The sequence below is a fragment of the Sardina pilchardus genome, chromosome 2, assembly GCF_963854185.1.
Source record: "Sardina pilchardus chromosome 2, fSarPil1.1, whole genome shotgun sequence".
Lineage (NCBI taxonomy): Eukaryota > Metazoa > Chordata > Actinopteri > Clupeiformes > Clupeidae > Sardina > Sardina pilchardus.
Window position 1 is genome coordinate 9,944,446 of NC_084995.1, and position 16,265 is coordinate 9,960,710.

Consider the following 16,265-nt stretch of genomic DNA (forward strand, 5'->3'; position numbering starts at 1 on the left):
AACTTGTCAACCAACGATCCATGTGACCTTTTAATCATTTGTTGATGATGCAACTGCCTTGCGACCGTGTGGCCGATCATTGTTGATGAGGCCTTTCCTCTTGATTCAATCGAGAGGAGAGCAAGGCCTTTAAATGTAGAGAGAATACACAGCCCAGGAGAATCAGGAGGCAATCGCCCTAAGTGGTGTGCTGACACTGGGTCTCCGGCCGTATAGTCTTGAACTGTTGTTAGCTAATAAATGTCTTACCATGTTTTGCAATCTCTGAAACTGGCTTTGTCTGCTTAAATTGAATTTTCTTACTTCAATATTATGAAGAAAGTATTTATAGTTTTATGAATGTTAAGCATACATTGTTCTAAGTTAACCCACTGAGCAAGCAACGTCTACGGATGTCCAAGACAAGATGATATCTCGTCGGCCCGTCCAGGCTATGATCTGGACGTCTATTTTACTGTCAAAATTAGTTGATAAATGACACTGGGACAATAGTCCAGCCTGACCTGGTTCAGGACATCTATAGACAACGAAAATGAGTTGCAAAGAGACGATCTGCTAGGCTAATGAATAGAAATGGAATGACTAACCAGTTGTGGATGTAAGTGTTGTGGCATTTGTTTGTGGTGTAACTGATGTTGATGTGACAGTTGGTGTTGATGGTACAGGGGATGTTGTTGCCTCTGAGGCAGATGTTGTAGCTACTGGTGTAGAGGAGGCAGAGATAGAGACTGATGATGACGCCTGTGTTGTGATGGTTAATGATGGTGAGGATGGAGATAGTGTCATAGACTGTGATGTTGAAGGAGATGTTTGAGGTGATGTTGTGATGGGTACTGATGTTGATGATTGTGCTGGTGTTGAGGTGGAGTCTATGGTAGAGACTGTTGTTAGTGCTGGTGTTGGGATGCTTTGTAATGTTGATGTTAAAAATGTTGCACTTAAGACATTTATACATATTCAGTAAGAGAAGCACGCTGTTGTTCTAGTGAGCTAACTTTCTAAAAAGTTTGAGTTCCATCTATGAAGAATAAGCTGTTTAGAATGCCTGTGTTGAACTAAATATGGAAATATTTCAGTCTGGTCACCAGAGTTAAAAAGAATGTGTCTGTACAAATTGCATAATGAGAGTGCCTTATGAGTGAGAACCTACTGTTGAAGTGAGAAATAAAACTATGCCAACCTTGGTCATAGTTTTGAAAATAAAAACTACACATTATGGATATTGTTATACTGTATAGATTCCAGGTTATGCACAGTACAACGTATGCAACGTATGCACCACAGGTGTTTATCAGTGAAAATTATGAAATAAAAATAATTATGGGATGACTAACCATTTGTGAAAGTGAGTGTAGTAGCATTTGTTTGTGTTGTAATTGATGTTGATGTGATTTGGGGTGTTGATGGTACAGGGGATGTGGTTGCTTCTGAAGCAGATGTTGGAGTTGTAGCTACTGGTGTAGAGGAGGCAGAGATAGAGACTGATGATGACGCCTGTGTTGTGATGGTTACTGATGGTGAGGATGGAGATAGTGTCATAGGCTGTGATGTTGAAGGAGATGTTTGAGGTGATGATGTGATGGGTACTGATGTTGATGATTGTGCTGGTGTTGAGGTGGAGCCTATGGTAAATAGTGTTGTCACTGCTGCTGTTGGGACACTTTCATGCACTTGAGGAATATATATATTTTCGGAAGGAGAAACACCCGTTTGCTCTAGTAAGCTACCACAGTAAAATATTAGAATTCCATTTGAGATGGATCTGCCTTTGGCAATGCCTGAGTTTAAACTTATATGGGAATATTTCATTCTGGCCACTAGAGTTAAGTAGAATATGACTGTACAAATTGCATATATTTGAATTGAGAATACATTATAAACTAGAAATGCACTTTCAAGGAATTACACGTGGAGTTATGGTGTTGGTGGGGCTATTGAGCTGGCTGCTAGCTGGTTGGTAGGGTAGTTGTGATACCTGCAAATGTGTTTTTCATACAAACCCTCATTGGAACAAAATATATGGCAAGAGTTTGAAAAGCTTTTGGTTCAGTCAATATTGACTACACCTACAGTATGTCTCACATGCTTTCGTAATGCTGCATCATGATAAATATCTCTTTTTCTATGAACTCCTTATGTTTTTCTTACACAGGTTTTCTAAAGGAATACTACGTAATGGCCATTGCACTAGTACGAAAACAGGATTTACTGTGATGAACCATACCAAAAATTGGATTAGTACTTGACATAAGTTTTTCCTTAGTACTGTATAATATGCTCCAAACAATTATCTTTCGCTATGGTCAAAATGTAGACTGGCGTTATTGTTTTCTGATATGAAAGTACTAAAAGATCATTTCATGTTGAGTATTTTTCAGGTAGATTTCAATTGAATTAACATACCATACATGCTCTATTGTGTATTGAAAAATGAGTTTCAGTATTTACCACTTTCAGATGTCACAAGGCTTGTTGGGCTTGATGTTGGCGTTGTTGTGGCAGCTGTTGTGTCGGGCGGTGAGGTTGAGGCTGAAGTCGAAGTTGCTACTGTTGTTTGGGGAGCTTCAGTTGGCGTTGACTTAAACACCCCTGGAAAATAAAAAATAAAATGCATTGCTAAAATAAATGCTAAACTCATGACCTCATGATAATCACAATGTTCATGGAATTCTTCAATTATGTCAAGATATGTATTGCCCATCCAATTTGAATTTAAGTGAATTTGAAATTTGATTGACACTAGTGGACCTTCACTTCAAATTTTGAGAAAAATAGCCTAAAAATAGCCTTCACAGAAAATCCTTACGATCTGCTTTTATACTGCTTGCATTGACACCCAGGTCTGAAAAGTCTGAACTGTTGGAGGAAACGGCTGCTTCCAGAGTGTCAGTCACATTTCCAGTTTCAGGAACAGAGTCTACATCGTTAAAGATCAGTACAGAATCCACAACGACAGATCCTTGTCTGAAAAGAAGAAAGGTTTTTTTTCATGTAAAGACGCAGTAGTTTAACAACAAATACGTTATATTATGTATTGAGTGATAATTCTTCTGTTTCACTGTACCTGAAGCCTAGGATTTCTGTACGATTGAAACTAGATCCAAACTTTTCAGTATACACTTTATCAAGCTGAAATGTGGAAAAAATACAATTTCATGCAGGTTTATTGTGAGTTTTACAGAAGATATAGCAGACATTAAAAAGCTATTTTTAGAAGTGATCATAGTACCGCTGAGGTCACTTGAGTAGCCAGCTCTTGAAATGCTGGTGAAGAGGCATTTTGCAGTTCTTGTGTGAATTGCTTCTCCAGTTTGAATTCCAGTTTGACCTCAGGTTCTGGAATGGGTGCTGGAGTAGTTGTTGTTTGGCGAACTGCAATTGTTGACAAGATTGTAGGTATAGAGAAGGAGAAATACGCTGAAATTCTAGTAAGATGCTTGATGATGAAGTTTTAGAGTACACGTAATCATTTGAACTGTAACATGTTTTGGCACAATTAATAATGATTGCACGTTTTTTGACTAACCATTTGTAAATGTGAGTATTTTAGCATTTGTTTGTGGCATAACTGATGTTGATGTGATATTGGGTTTTGGTACAGGGGATGTGGTTGCAACAAGGTCATTAAGGGAAATTCTACTAAGGATGCTAAGTTATGTTTACAGTGCTCAATTACACATAACAGGTGTATGTCATCAATGATAAGTAAGTAAATATATGAGAAATAGAAATACATATAGAATGACTGTGAGTATTGTAGTATTTGTTTGTGGTATAACTTCTTTTGATGTGATATTTGATATTTGTACAGAGTACTGCACTGTATGTGATTGATGTGGTTATAGAGGTAGCAGAGAAAGAGACAAATGATGAAGCCTGTGTTGTGATGATAGGCTGTGATGTTGAAGAAGATGTTTGATGTGATGTTGTGATTGGTTCTGATGTTGGTGATTATGCTGGTGTTGGCTATGGCAAAAACTGTTGTTACATCTGGGGTTGGAGTTCTGGATAAAATTAAGCTTAAGCTTTGAAGATAATTATACTAAACAGCTTTTTCCCCATAGCGATCAGACTGCTGAACCAGAGAGTGTGAATTCAATTGAATTGAGTCTATTTATCAAACCAAATGATTGATTCTATAGTGACGTTTTAAATGCGGTTTTAACCAGTCCTATTCCTGTTTTAACCTATTCAAACACCTTGTCATTAGCATACAGTAATTTTGTGTATAAGTGTTACCTGTTGTGGATGTGAGTGTTATGGCACTTGATGTTGATGTGACTTCTGGTGTTGATGGTGATGGTGCAGGGGATGTGGTGGATTCTGAAGCTGATGTTGGAGATTTAGCTGCAGGTGTAGAAGAAGCAGAGATAGAGACTGATGATAAAGCCTGTGTTGTGGTTGTTATTGATGGTGAGTATGGAGACACTGTAGAGGACGCAGAGATCGAGACTGATGTTGCTGGTGTTGAGGAAGCAGACGTAGAGACTGATGCTGCTGGTGTAGCTGCTGGTGTTGAGGAAGCAGAGATAGAGACTGATGCTGCTCGTGCAGAGGATGCAGAGAAAGAGACTGATGCTGCGGGTGTTGAGGAAGCAGAGGTAGAAACTGATGTTGTTGGTGTTAAGGAAACAGAGGTAGAGACTGATGCTGCTGGTGTAGAGGAAGCAGAGATAGAGACTGATGCTGTTGGTGTTAAAGAAACAGAGGTAGAGACTGATGCTGCTGGTGTAGAGGACGCAGAGATAGAGACTAATGTTGTTGGTGTATCTGCTGGTATTGAGGAAGCAGATATAGAAACTGATGCTGCTGGTGTAGAGGAAGCAGAGGTAGAGACTGATGCTGATGGTGTAGAGGAAGCAGAGATAGAGACTGATGCTGCTGGTTTAGAGGAAGCAGAGGTAGAGACTGATGCTGCTGGTTTAGAGGAAGCAGAGATAGAGACTGATGTAGCTGGTGTAGCTGCTGGTGTTGAGGAAGCAGAGATAGAGACTGATGCTGCTGGTGTAGCTGCTGGTGTTGAGGAAGCAGAGATAGAGACTGATTCTGCTGGTGTTGAGGAAGCAGAGATAGAGACTGATTCTGCTGGTTTAGAGGAAGCAGAGATAGAGACTGATGTAGCTGGTGTAGCTGCTGGTGTAGAGGAAGCAGAGGTAGAGACTGATGCTGATGGTGTTGAGGAAGCAGAGATAGAGACTGATTCTGCTGGTGTTGAGGAAGCAGAGGTAGAGACTGATGCTGCTGGTTTAGAGGAAGCAGAGATAGAGACTGATATAGCTGGTGTAGCTGCTGGTGTAGAGGAAGCAGAGATAGAGACTGATGCTGCTGGTGTAGCTGCTGGTGTTGAGGAAGCAGAGATAGAGACTGATTCTGCTGGTGTTGAGGAAGCAGAGATAGAGACTGATTCTGCTGGTGTTGAGGAAGCAGAGATAGAGACTGATGCTGCTGGTTTTGAGGAAGCAGGGAAAGAGACTGATGCTGCTGGTGTAGAGGAAGCAAAGGTAGAGATTGATGCTGCTGGTGTAGAGGAAGCAGAGATAGACACTGATGAAGCATGTATTGTGATGGTTACTGATGGTGAGGATGGAGATAGTGTTATAGACTATGAGCTCAAGCTCAAGCTCAAAAAGCATGTAGCCAGACGTAGTTAGGAAATTAGGGCTTTAAAAAAAGTCTAAAAAGTTCTTCTTTATTGGAACAATAATAACATTTGAATTTTTGAATCGGCCAATAATATATCAGCCTCCGATATATTGTGCATTTCATAATAACGTCAAATGTTATAAGTCACGAAGATTATAGGGTCTAATTCTAGAAGAAAACCTGTACATTAGGCAAAGTCAAATTCTTCTAAGGATTCCAAGTAATGATTACAATGCTCATTTCTGCAGAATAGATATAAGTGATAGAAGCAGCTAATCTGAAAAAATAATATATTTATAGGATGACTTACTAGTTGTGGATGTGGGTGTCATCCCACTTGTTTGTGGCATAGATGTTGATGTGACTTCTGTTGTTGATGGTACGGGGGATGTGGTGGATTCTGAAGCTGATGTCGGAGATGTAGCTACTGGTGTAGAAGAAGCAGAGATAGAGACTGATGATGACGTCTGTGTTGTGGTTACTGATGATGAGGAAGGAGATAGTGACATAGACTGTGATGTCGAAAGAGATTTTTGAGGTGATGTTGTGATTGGCTCTGATGTTGATGATTGTGATGGTGTTGGGGCAGAGCCTATGGTAGAGACTGATGTTAAATCTGGTGTTGGGGTTCTGGATTAAATTGAGCTTGATGCTCAAGATCACTTGGCAAGTGTGTGCATTACAATCAATGTTTTAAGAAGTTGGCAACCATAAATGGTGCACTTATTTTGTGCAGAATCAGTTCCAATGCTTGTGCTCCTTTCATGGTACCAATTGATTCTGTTCACTACAATCTGACTAGTTAAATTGCAGATCCTTGAAAAGCATTCCCATTTTTACTGACAAATTACATGATAAATGAATTTATCTCAAACGAGGACATACTTTTGAAAAACTCTACAATAGGCTTCTAAGAATTCCAAGTTATGATTACTGTGCTAATTTCTGCAGAACAGGTATAATTGACAGAGGCAACTGTTTTGAAAAGAAGGATGTACTGATAGGTTGACTTACCTGTTGTGGATGTGAGTGTTATGGCACTTGTTTGTGGCGTAAATGATGTTGATGTGACTTCTGGTGTTGATGGTGATGGTGCGGGGGATGTGGTGGATTCTGAAGCTGATGTTGGAGATGTAGCTGCATGTGTAGAAGAAGCAGAGATAGAGACTGATGATGAAGCCTGTGTTGTGGTTGTTATTGATGGTGAGGATGGAGATAGTGTCATAGACTGTGATGTTGAAGGAGATGTTTGAGGTGATGTTGTGATGGGTACTGATGTTGATGATTGTGCTGGTGTTGAGGTGGAGTCTATGGTAGAGACTGATGTTAGTGCTGGTGTTGGGATGCTTTGTAATGTTGATGTTAAAAGTGTTGCACTTAAGACATTTATACATATTCAGAAAGAGAAGCACCCTGTTGTTCTAGTGAGCTAACTTTCTATAAAGTTTGTTCCATCTATGAAGAATCAGCTGTTTAGAATGCCTGTGTTTAACTTTATATGGAAATATTTCAGTCTGGTCACTAGAGTTAAGAAGAATGTGGCTGTACAAATTGCATAATGAGAGTGCCTTATGAGTGAGAACCTACTGTTGAAGTGAGAAATAAAACTATGCCAACCTTGGTCATAGTTTTGAAAATAAAAACTACACATTATGGATATTGTTCTATAGATTCCAGGTTATGCACAGTGCTAACGTATGCACCACAGGTGTATATCACTGAAAATTATGAAATAAAAATAATTATGGGATGACTGACCATTTGTGAAAGTGAGTGTAGTAGAATTTGTTTGTGTTGTAATTGATGTTGATGTGATTTGGGGTGTTGATGGTACAGGGGATGCGGTTGCTTCTGAAGCAGATGTTGGAGTTGTAGCTACTGGTGTAGAGGAGGCAGAGATAGAGACTGATGATGACGCCTGTGTTGTGATGGTTACTGATGGTGAGGATGGAGATAGTGTCATAGGCTGTGATGTTGAAGGAGATGTTTGAGGTGATGATGTGATGGGTACTGATGTTGATGATTGTGCTGGTGTTGAGGTGGAGCCTATGGTAAATAGTGTTGTCACTGCTGCTGTTGGGACATTTTCATGCACTTGAGGAATGTATACATTTTCGGAAGGAGAAACACCCATTTGCTCTAGTAAGCTACCACAGTAAAATATTAGAATTCCATTTGAGATGGATCTGCCTTTGGTAATGCCTGAGTTTAAACTTATATGGGATTATTCCACTGCTCGGTTGAGTTCCCCATTGTCCTGCGTTCTATAAGGGTGTGCATTAACTTTAGATATACGCACGGCTATGAAGTAGTTCCATTGTTTTTGACCGTATCACACTTGAATATTAATTCGCCAAACTCGTTGTGAAGTTTAAATGCACTGTTACGTTTCATAGAAGCTGTAAAATACAGACGTTCAGATCATAGTAACGTTTAGCATATGACAGCGGTGTCATTTAGCTAGTTAGGTGGCAGTAGGCTAAGAAAAATAGCAATCTTTCAAAGTTAACGTTCATCAGAATCTTGGGATATGCCAGCTTGACAACGGGAGATTAGAACTAACGACTGGCTTTTGGCCATAGCAACCATCCATTTAGAACTAGTAACCGCAGTTTGAGAAATTAGTTGAAATGTGTCTGGGAAAAGTAGTTCTACAAACAAAACAGTTCTAGCGATTAAAACATTTAAATTAGCACCGGAAACTAACACAACGCAAGTGGCAACAGTGGAATAAGCGGGATAATGGACTTCACGCCGTGCGGTTATTCAAAGTTAATGCACTTTTCTAGACGGAACGTCCCTCCGCTTCGCGTCGGGCCGTATCACCGTCTAGAACGTGCATTAACTTTGAATAACCGCGCGGCGTGTCGTCCATTATCCCGTACATATTTCATTCTGGCCACTAGAGTTAAGTAGAATATGGCTGTACAAATTGCATATATTTGAATTGAGAATACATTATAAACTAGAAATGCACTTTCAAGGAATTACACGTGGAGTTATGGTGTTGGTGGGGCTATTGAGCTGCCTGCTAGCTGGTTGGTAGGGTAGTTGTGATACCTGCAAATGTGTTTTTCATACAAACTCTCATTGGAACAAAATATATGGCAAGAGTTTGAAAAGCTTTTGGTTCAGTCAATATTGACTGCACCTACAGTATGTCTCACATGCTTTCGTAATGCTGCATCATGATAAATATCTCTTTTTCTATGAACTCCTTATGTTTTTCTTACGCAGGTTTTCTAGAGGAATACTACATAATGGCCATTGCACTAGTACAAAAACAGGATTTACTGTGACGCACCATACCAAAAATTTGATTAGTAATTGACATACGTTTTTCCTTAGTACTGTATAATATGCTCCAAACAATTATCTTTCGCTATGGTCAAAATGTAGACTGGCCTTATTGTTTTCTGATATGAAAGTACTAAAAGATCATTTCATGTTGAGTATTTTTTCAGGTAGATTTCAATTGAATTAACATACCATACATGCTCTATTTTGTATTGAAAAATGAGTTTCAGTATTTACCACTTTCAGATGTCACAAGGCTTGTTGGGCTTGATGTTGGCGTTGTTGTGGCAGCTGTTGTGTCGGGCGGTGAGGTTGAGGCTGAAGTTGAAGTTGCTACTGTTGTTTGGGGAGCTTCAGTTGGCGTTGACTTAAACACCCCTGGAAAATAAAAATAAAATGTATTGCTAAAATAAATGCTAAACTCATGACCTCATGATAATCACAATGTTCATGGAATTCTTCAATTATGTCAAGATATGTATTGCCCATCCAATTTGAATTTAAGTGACTTTGAAATTTGATTGACACTAGTGGACCTTCACTTCAAATTTTGAGAAAAATAGCCTAAAAATAGCCTTCACAGAAAATCCTTACGATCTGCTTTTATACTGCTTGCATTGACACCCAGGTCTGAAAAGTCTGAACTGTTGGAGGAAACGGCTGCTTCCAGAGTGTCAGTCACATTTCCAGTTTCAGGAACAGAGTCTACATCGTTAAAGATCAGTACAGAATCCACAACGACAGATCCTTGTCTGAAAAGAAGAACGGTTTTTTTTCATGTAAAGACGCAGTAGTTTAACAACAAATACGTTATATTATGTATTGAGTGATAATTCTTCTGTTTCACTGTACCTGAAGCCTAGGATTTCTGTACGATTGAAACTAGATCCAAACTTTTCAGTATACACTTTATCAAGCTGAAATGTGGAAAAAATACAATTTCATGCAGGTTTATTGTGAGTTTTACAGAAGATATAGCAGACATTAAAAAGCTATTTTTAGAAGTGATCATAGTACCGCTGAGGTCACTTGAGTAGCCAGCTCTTGAAATGCTGGTGAAGAGGCATTTTGCAGTTCTTGTGTGAATTGCTTCTCCAGTTTGAATTCCAGTTTGACCTCAGGTTCTGGAATGGGTGCTGGAGTAGTTGTTGTTTGGCGAACTGCAATTGTTGACAAGATTGTAGGTATAGAGAAGGAGAAATACGCTGAAATTCTAGTAAGATACTTGATGATGAAGTTTTAGAGTACACGTAATCATTTGAACTGTAACATGTTTTGGCACAGTTAATAATGTTTACACGTTTTTTGACTAACCATTTGTAAATGTGAGTATTTTAGCATTTGTGTGTGGCATAACTGATGTTGATGTGATATTGGGTTTTGGTACAGGGGATGTGGTTGCAACAAGGTCCTTAAGAGTGTACCGTCACACCGGTGTGTTTGGAATGTTGGAAAATTAACATTCTAAAGAATGTCTGGGTTCATTGAATTCTACATAGAATTTTAGAACGTTGAATTGTTGCGGAATGGAATTTTGCGTTAGAATGTTCAAAACCCACCCTTTTAAAGGTTAAGGGAAATTCTACTAAGGATGCTAAGTTATGTTTACAGTGCTCAATTACACATAACAGGTGTATGTCATCAATAACAAGGCATCAATAATAAGTAAGTAAATATATGAGAAATAGAAATACATATAGAATGACTGTGAGTATTGTAGTATTTGTTTGTGGTATAACTTCTTTTGATGTGATATTTGATATTTGTACAGAGTACTGCACTGTATGTGATTGATGTGGTTATAGAGGTAGCAGAGAAAGAGACAAATGATGAAGCCTGTGTTGTGATGATAGGCTGTGATGTTGAAGAAGATGTTTGATGTGATGTTGTGATTGGTTCTGATATTGGTGATTATGCTGGTGTTGGTGATGGCAGAAACTGTTGTTACATCTGGGGTTGGAGTTCTGGATAAAATTAAGCTTAAGCTTTGAAGATAATTATACTAAACAGCTTTTTCCCCATAGCGATCAGACTGCTGAACCAGAGTCTATTTATCAAACCAAATGATTGATTCTATAGTGACGTTTTAAATGTGGTTTTAACCAGTCCTATTCCTGTTTTAACCTATTCATACACCTTGTCATTAGCATACAGTAATTTTGTGTATAAGTGTTACCTGTTGTGGATGTGAGTGTTATGGCACTTGATGTTGATGTGACTTCTGGTGTTGATGGTGATGGTGCAGGGGATGTGGTGGATTCTGAAGCTGATGTTGGAGATTTAGCTGCAGGTGTAGAAGAAGCAGAGATAGAGACTGATGATAAAGCCTGTGTTGTGGTTGTTATTGATGGTGAGTATGGAGACACTGTAGAGGACGCAGAGATCGAGACTGATGTTGCTGGTGTTGAGGAAGCAGACGTAGAGACTGATGCTGCTGGTGTAGCTGCTGGTGTTGAGGAAGCAGAGATAGAGACTGATGCTGCTCGTGCAGAGGATGCAGAGAAAGAGACTGATGCTGCGGGTGTTGAGGAAGAAGAGGTAGAGACTGATGTTGGTTTAGAGGAAGCAGAGATAGAGACTGATGTTGTTGGTGTTAAGGAAACAGAGGTAGAGACTGATGCTGCTGGTGTAGAGGACGCAAAGATAGAGACTGATGCTGCTGGTGTAGCTGCTGGTGTTGAGGAAGCAGAGATAGAGACTGATGTTGCTGGTGTATCTGCTGGTGTTGAGGAAGCAGAGATAGAAACTGATGCTGCTGGTATATCTGCTGGTGTTGAGGAAGCAGATATAGAAACTGATGCTGCTGGTGTAGAGGAAGCAGAGGTAGAAACTGATGCTGCTGGTGTAGAGGAAGCAGAGGTAGAGACTGATGCTGCTGGTGTAGAGGAGGCAGAGATAGAGACTGATGCTGCTGGTTTAGAGGAAGCAGAGGTAGAGACTGATGCTGCTGGTTTAGAGGAAGCAGAGATAGAGTCTGATGTAGCTGGTGTAGCTGCTGGTGTTGAGGAAGCAGAGGTAGAGACTGATTCTGCTGGTGTTGAGGAAGCAGAGATAGAGACTGATTCTGCTGGTGTTGAGGAAGCAGAGATAGAGACTGATTCTGCTGGTGTTGAGGAAGCAGAGATAGAGACTGATGCTGCTGGTTTTGAGGAAGCAGGGAAAGAGACTGATGCTGCTGGTGTAGAGGAAGCAAAGGTAGAGACTGATGCTGCTGGTGTAGAGGAAGCAGAGATAGACACTGATGAAGCATGTATTGTGATGTTTACTGATGGTGAGGATGGAGATAGTGTTATAGACTATGAGCTCAAGCTCAAGGTCAAAAAGCATGTAGCCAGACGTAGTTAGGAAATTAGGGCTTTAAAAAAAGTCTAAAAAGTTCTTCTTTATTGGAACAATAATAACATTTGAATTTTTGAATCGGCCAATAATATATCAGCCTCCGATATATTGTGCATTTCATAATAACGTCAAATGTTATAAATCACGAAGATTATAGAGTCTAATTCTGGAAAAAAACCTGTACATTAGGCAAAGTCAAATTCTTCTAAGGATTCCAAGTAATGATTACAATGCTCATTTTAGATATAAGTGATAGAAGCAGCTAATCTGAAAAAATAATATATTTATAGGATGACTTACTAGTTGTGGATGTGGGTGTCATCCCACTTGTTTGTGGCATAGATGTTGATGTGACTTCTGTTGTTGATGGTACGGGGGATGTGGTGGATTCTGAAGCTGATGTCGGAGATGTAGCTACTGGTGTAGAAGAAGCAGAGATAGAGACTGATGATGACGTCTGTGTTGTGGTTACTGATGATGAGGAAGGAGATAGTGACATAGACTGTGATGTCGAAAGAGATTTTTGAGGTGATGTTGTGATTGGCTCTGATGTTGATGATTGTGATGGTGTTGGGGCAGAGCCTATGGTAGAGACTGATGTTAAATCTGGTGTTGGGGTTCTGGATTAAATTGAGCTTGATGCTCAAGATCACTTGGCAAGTGTGTGCATTACAATCAATGTTTTAAGAAGTTGCCAACCATAAATGGTGCACTTATTTTGTGCAGAATCAGTTCCAATGCTTGTGCTCCTTTCATGGTACCAATTGATTCTGTTCACTACAATCTGACTAGTTAAATTGCAGATCCTTGAAAAGCAGTCCCATTTTCACTGACAAATTACATGATAAATGAATTTATCTCAAACGAGGACATACTTTTGAAAAACTCTACAATAGGCTTCTAAGAATTCCAAGTTATGATTACTGTGCTAATTTCTGCAGAACAGGTATAATTGATAGAGGCAACTGTTTTGAAAAGGATGTACTGATAGGTTGACTTACCTGTTGCTGATGTGAGTGTTATGGCACTTGTTTGTGGCGTAAATGATGTTGATGTGACTTCTGGTGTTGATGGTGATGGTGCGGGGGATGTGGTGGATTCTGAAGCTGATGTTGGAGATGTAGCTGCATGTGTAGAAGAAGCAGAGATAGAGACTGATGATGAAGCCTGTGTTGTGGTTGTTATTGATGGTGAGGATGGAGATAGTGTCATAGACTGTGATGTTGAAGGAGATGTTTGAGGTGATGTTGTGATGGGTACTGATGTTGATGATTGTGCTAGTGTTGAGGTGGAGTCTATGGTAGAGACTGATGTTAGTGCTGGCGTTGGGATGCTTTGTAATGTTGATGTTAAAAGTGTTGCACTTAAGACATTTATACATATTCAGAAAGAGAAGCACCCTGTTGTTCTAGTGAGCTAACTTTCTATAAAGTTTGTTCCATCTATGAAGAATCACCTGTTTAGAATGCCTGTGTTTAACTTTATATGGATATATTTCAGTCTGGTCACTAGAGTTAAGAAGAATGTGGCTGTACAAATTGCATAATGAGAGTGCCTTATGAGTGAGAACCTACTGTTGAAGTGAGAAATAAAACTATGCCAACCTTGGTCATAGTTTTGAAAATAAAAACTACACATTATGGATATTGTTCTATAGATTCCAGGTTATGCACAGTGCTAACGTATGCACCACAGGTGTATATCACTGAAAATTATGAAATAAAAATAATTATGGGATGACTAACCATTTGTGAAAGTGAGTGTAGTATAATTTGTTTGTGTTGTAATTGATGTTGATGTGATTTGGGGTGTTGATGGTACAGGGGATGTGGTCGCTTCTGAAGCAGATGTTGGAGTTGTAGCTACTGGTGTAGAGGAGGCAGAGATAGAGACTGATGATGACGCCTGTGTTGTGATGGTTACTGATGGTGAGGATGGAGATAGTGTCATAGGCTGTGATGTTGAAGGAGATGTTTGAGGTGATGATGTGATGGGTACTGATGTTGATGATTGTGCTGGTGTTGAGGTGGAGCCTATGGTAAATAGTGTTGTCACTGCTGCTGTTGGGACATTTTCATGCACTTGAGGAATGTATACTGTACATTTTCGGAAGGAGAAACACCCATTTGCTCTAGTAAGCTACCACAGTAAAATATTAGAATTCCATTTGAGATGGATCTGCCTTTGGTAATGCCTGAGTTTAAACTTATATGGGAATATTTCATTCTGGCCACTAGAGTTAAGTAGAATATGGCTGTACAAATTGCATATATTTGAATTGAGAATACATTATAAACTAGAAATGCACTTTCAAGGAATTACACGTGGAGTTATGGTGTTGGTGGGGCTATTGAGCTGCCTGCTAGCTGGTTGGTAGGGTAGTTGTGATACCTGCAAATGTGTTTTTCATACAAACCCTCATTGGAACAAAATATATGGCAAGAGTTTGAAAAGCTTTTGGTTCAGTCAATATTGACTGCACCTACAGTATGTCTCACATGCTTTCGTAATGCTGCATCATGATAAATATCTCTTTTTCTATGAACTCCTTATGTTTTTCTTACGCAGGTTTTCTAGAGGAATACTACATAATGGCCATTGCACTAGTACAAAAACAGGATTTACTGTGACGCACCATACCAAAAATTGGATTAGTAATTGACATAAGTTTTTCCTTAGTACTGTATAATATGCTCCAAACAATTATCTTTCGCTATGGTCAAAATGTAGACTGGCCTTATTGTTTTCTGATATGAAAGTACTAAAAGATCATTTCATGTTGAGTATTTTTTCAGGTAGATTTCAATTGAATTAACATACCATACATGCTCTATTTTGTATTGAAAAATGAGTTTCAGTATTTACCACTTTCAGATGTCACAAGGCTTGTTGGGCTTGATGTTGGCGTTGTTGTGGCAGCTGTTGTGTCGGGCGGTGAGGTTGAGGCTGAAGTCGAAGTTGCTACTGTTGTTTGGGGAGCTTCAGTTGGCGTTGACTTAAACACCCCTGGAAAATAAAAAATAAAATGCATTGCTAAAATAAATGCTAAACTCATGACCTCATGATAATCACAATGTTCATGGAATTCTTCAATTATGTCAAGATATGTATTGCCCATCCAATTTGAATTTAAGTGAATTTGAAATTTGATTGACACTAGTGGACCTTCACTTCAAATTTTGAGAAAAATAGCCTAAAAATAGCCTTCACAGAAAATCCTTACGATCTGCTTTTATACTGCTTGCATTGACACCCAGGTCTGAAAAGTCTGAACTGTTGGAGGAAACGGCTGCTTCCAGAGTGTCAGTCACATTTCCAGTTTCAGGAACAGTCTAAATCTTTGTATATTCCCACAAGGTGTTAGGGTGCTCTGAATATGAGATCCAAAATTATTTTTCAAACTTGTGAGGTCTGCTGTTTGGTCCCTGATGGATTTTCTTTTGTCTTCATTGCTTTTTCGGAGAGTGTTTCTACTGATCTCAATAAGAGAAAAAAGATCAAGAGCCTATGTTGAGTAAAAATATGTCTTCTGTAAGCCTAAACAGAGCCCAGCCAAGAACAGCAGGATCATCCAGACTACTCGTGGTGATTTTACTGCATACTATTCCTATTTATGCACCAGCCTGCAAAATTTGAGCCTCCTACAGATTCTAGTTCTTGAGCAATGAGCTTGTGAACTTTGACAAAAAAAAGAGGTAGAACAAATTTGACACCCCCCCTCCCCCTGTAAAACTGGCTGTTACTTGAAAAGTGTTGATCTTAGCACAAAAACATTTTACAGAGTGTCTCCTGGGTAACATAGGCACACATGGTATTTTTTTCAGATTTTTTTGAGACGCAAGTGCGTGGGCTCTGGTTGATTTGGCGTGGAATGACCCAAACAGCTTTTTCCCCATAGCGATCAGACTGCTGAACCAGAGAGTGTGAATTCAATTGAATTGAGTCTATTTATCAAACCAAATGATTGATTCTATAGTGACGTTTTA

General features: G+C 39.3%; 2 protein-coding genes across 13 annotated transcripts in view; both read right to left on the reverse strand.

Annotated features, from left to right (window-relative positions):
• Window positions 1-660, reverse strand: part of LOC134062069 (mucin-2-like) — a 33,536-nt gene extending 32,876 nt beyond the window's left edge. For all 12 annotated transcript variants that reach the window (XM_062518002.1, XM_062517976.1, XM_062518044.1 and 9 more), the window contains exon 1: window positions 588-660. The gene's annotated coding sequence lies outside the window, so the exon portion shown is untranslated. The remainder of the gene's footprint in view (window positions 1-587) is intronic.
• LOC134075267 (mucin-2-like) lies at window positions 583-15,598 on the reverse strand. Its single transcript, XM_062530839.1, has 20 exons — window positions 15,503-15,598; window positions 15,145-15,285; window positions 14,025-14,312; window positions 13,281-13,403; window positions 12,580-12,693; window positions 11,117-11,224; window positions 9,958-10,100; window positions 9,793-9,857; window positions 9,535-9,692; window positions 9,178-9,318; window positions 7,402-7,689; window positions 6,658-6,951; window positions 5,954-6,235; window positions 4,240-4,347; window positions 3,230-3,372; window positions 3,065-3,129; window positions 2,807-2,964; window positions 2,449-2,589; window positions 1,335-1,622; window positions 583-869 (listed from the first exon to the last, which is right to left on the reverse strand). The coding sequence occupies exons 3-20, from the start codon at window positions 14,227-14,229 to the stop codon at window positions 583-585; spliced, it is 3,111 nt and encodes a 1,036-aa protein (XP_062386823.1). The 5' UTR covers window positions 14,230-14,312; window positions 15,145-15,285; window positions 15,503-15,598.
• Window positions 15,599-16,265: the final 667 nt, after the last annotated feature.

What these genes read in the sequence shown, in the direction of transcription:
- LOC134075267 (XM_062530839.1), bottom strand. Translation starts at nt 14,229, where the DNA reads ATGACACTATCTCCATCCTCACCATCAGTAACCATCACAACACAGGCG. An exon ending in AACACTCACATCAGCAACAG is followed by an intron (nt 12,694 to 13,280) that starts GTAAGTCAACCT and finishes CTACACCAGTAG; the next exon opens with CTACATCTCCGACATCAGCT. An exon ending in TACACTCACTTTCACAAATG is followed by an intron (nt 6,952 to 7,401) that starts GTCAGTCATCCC and finishes TCTCTACCATAG; the next exon opens with ACTCCACCTCAACACCAGCA.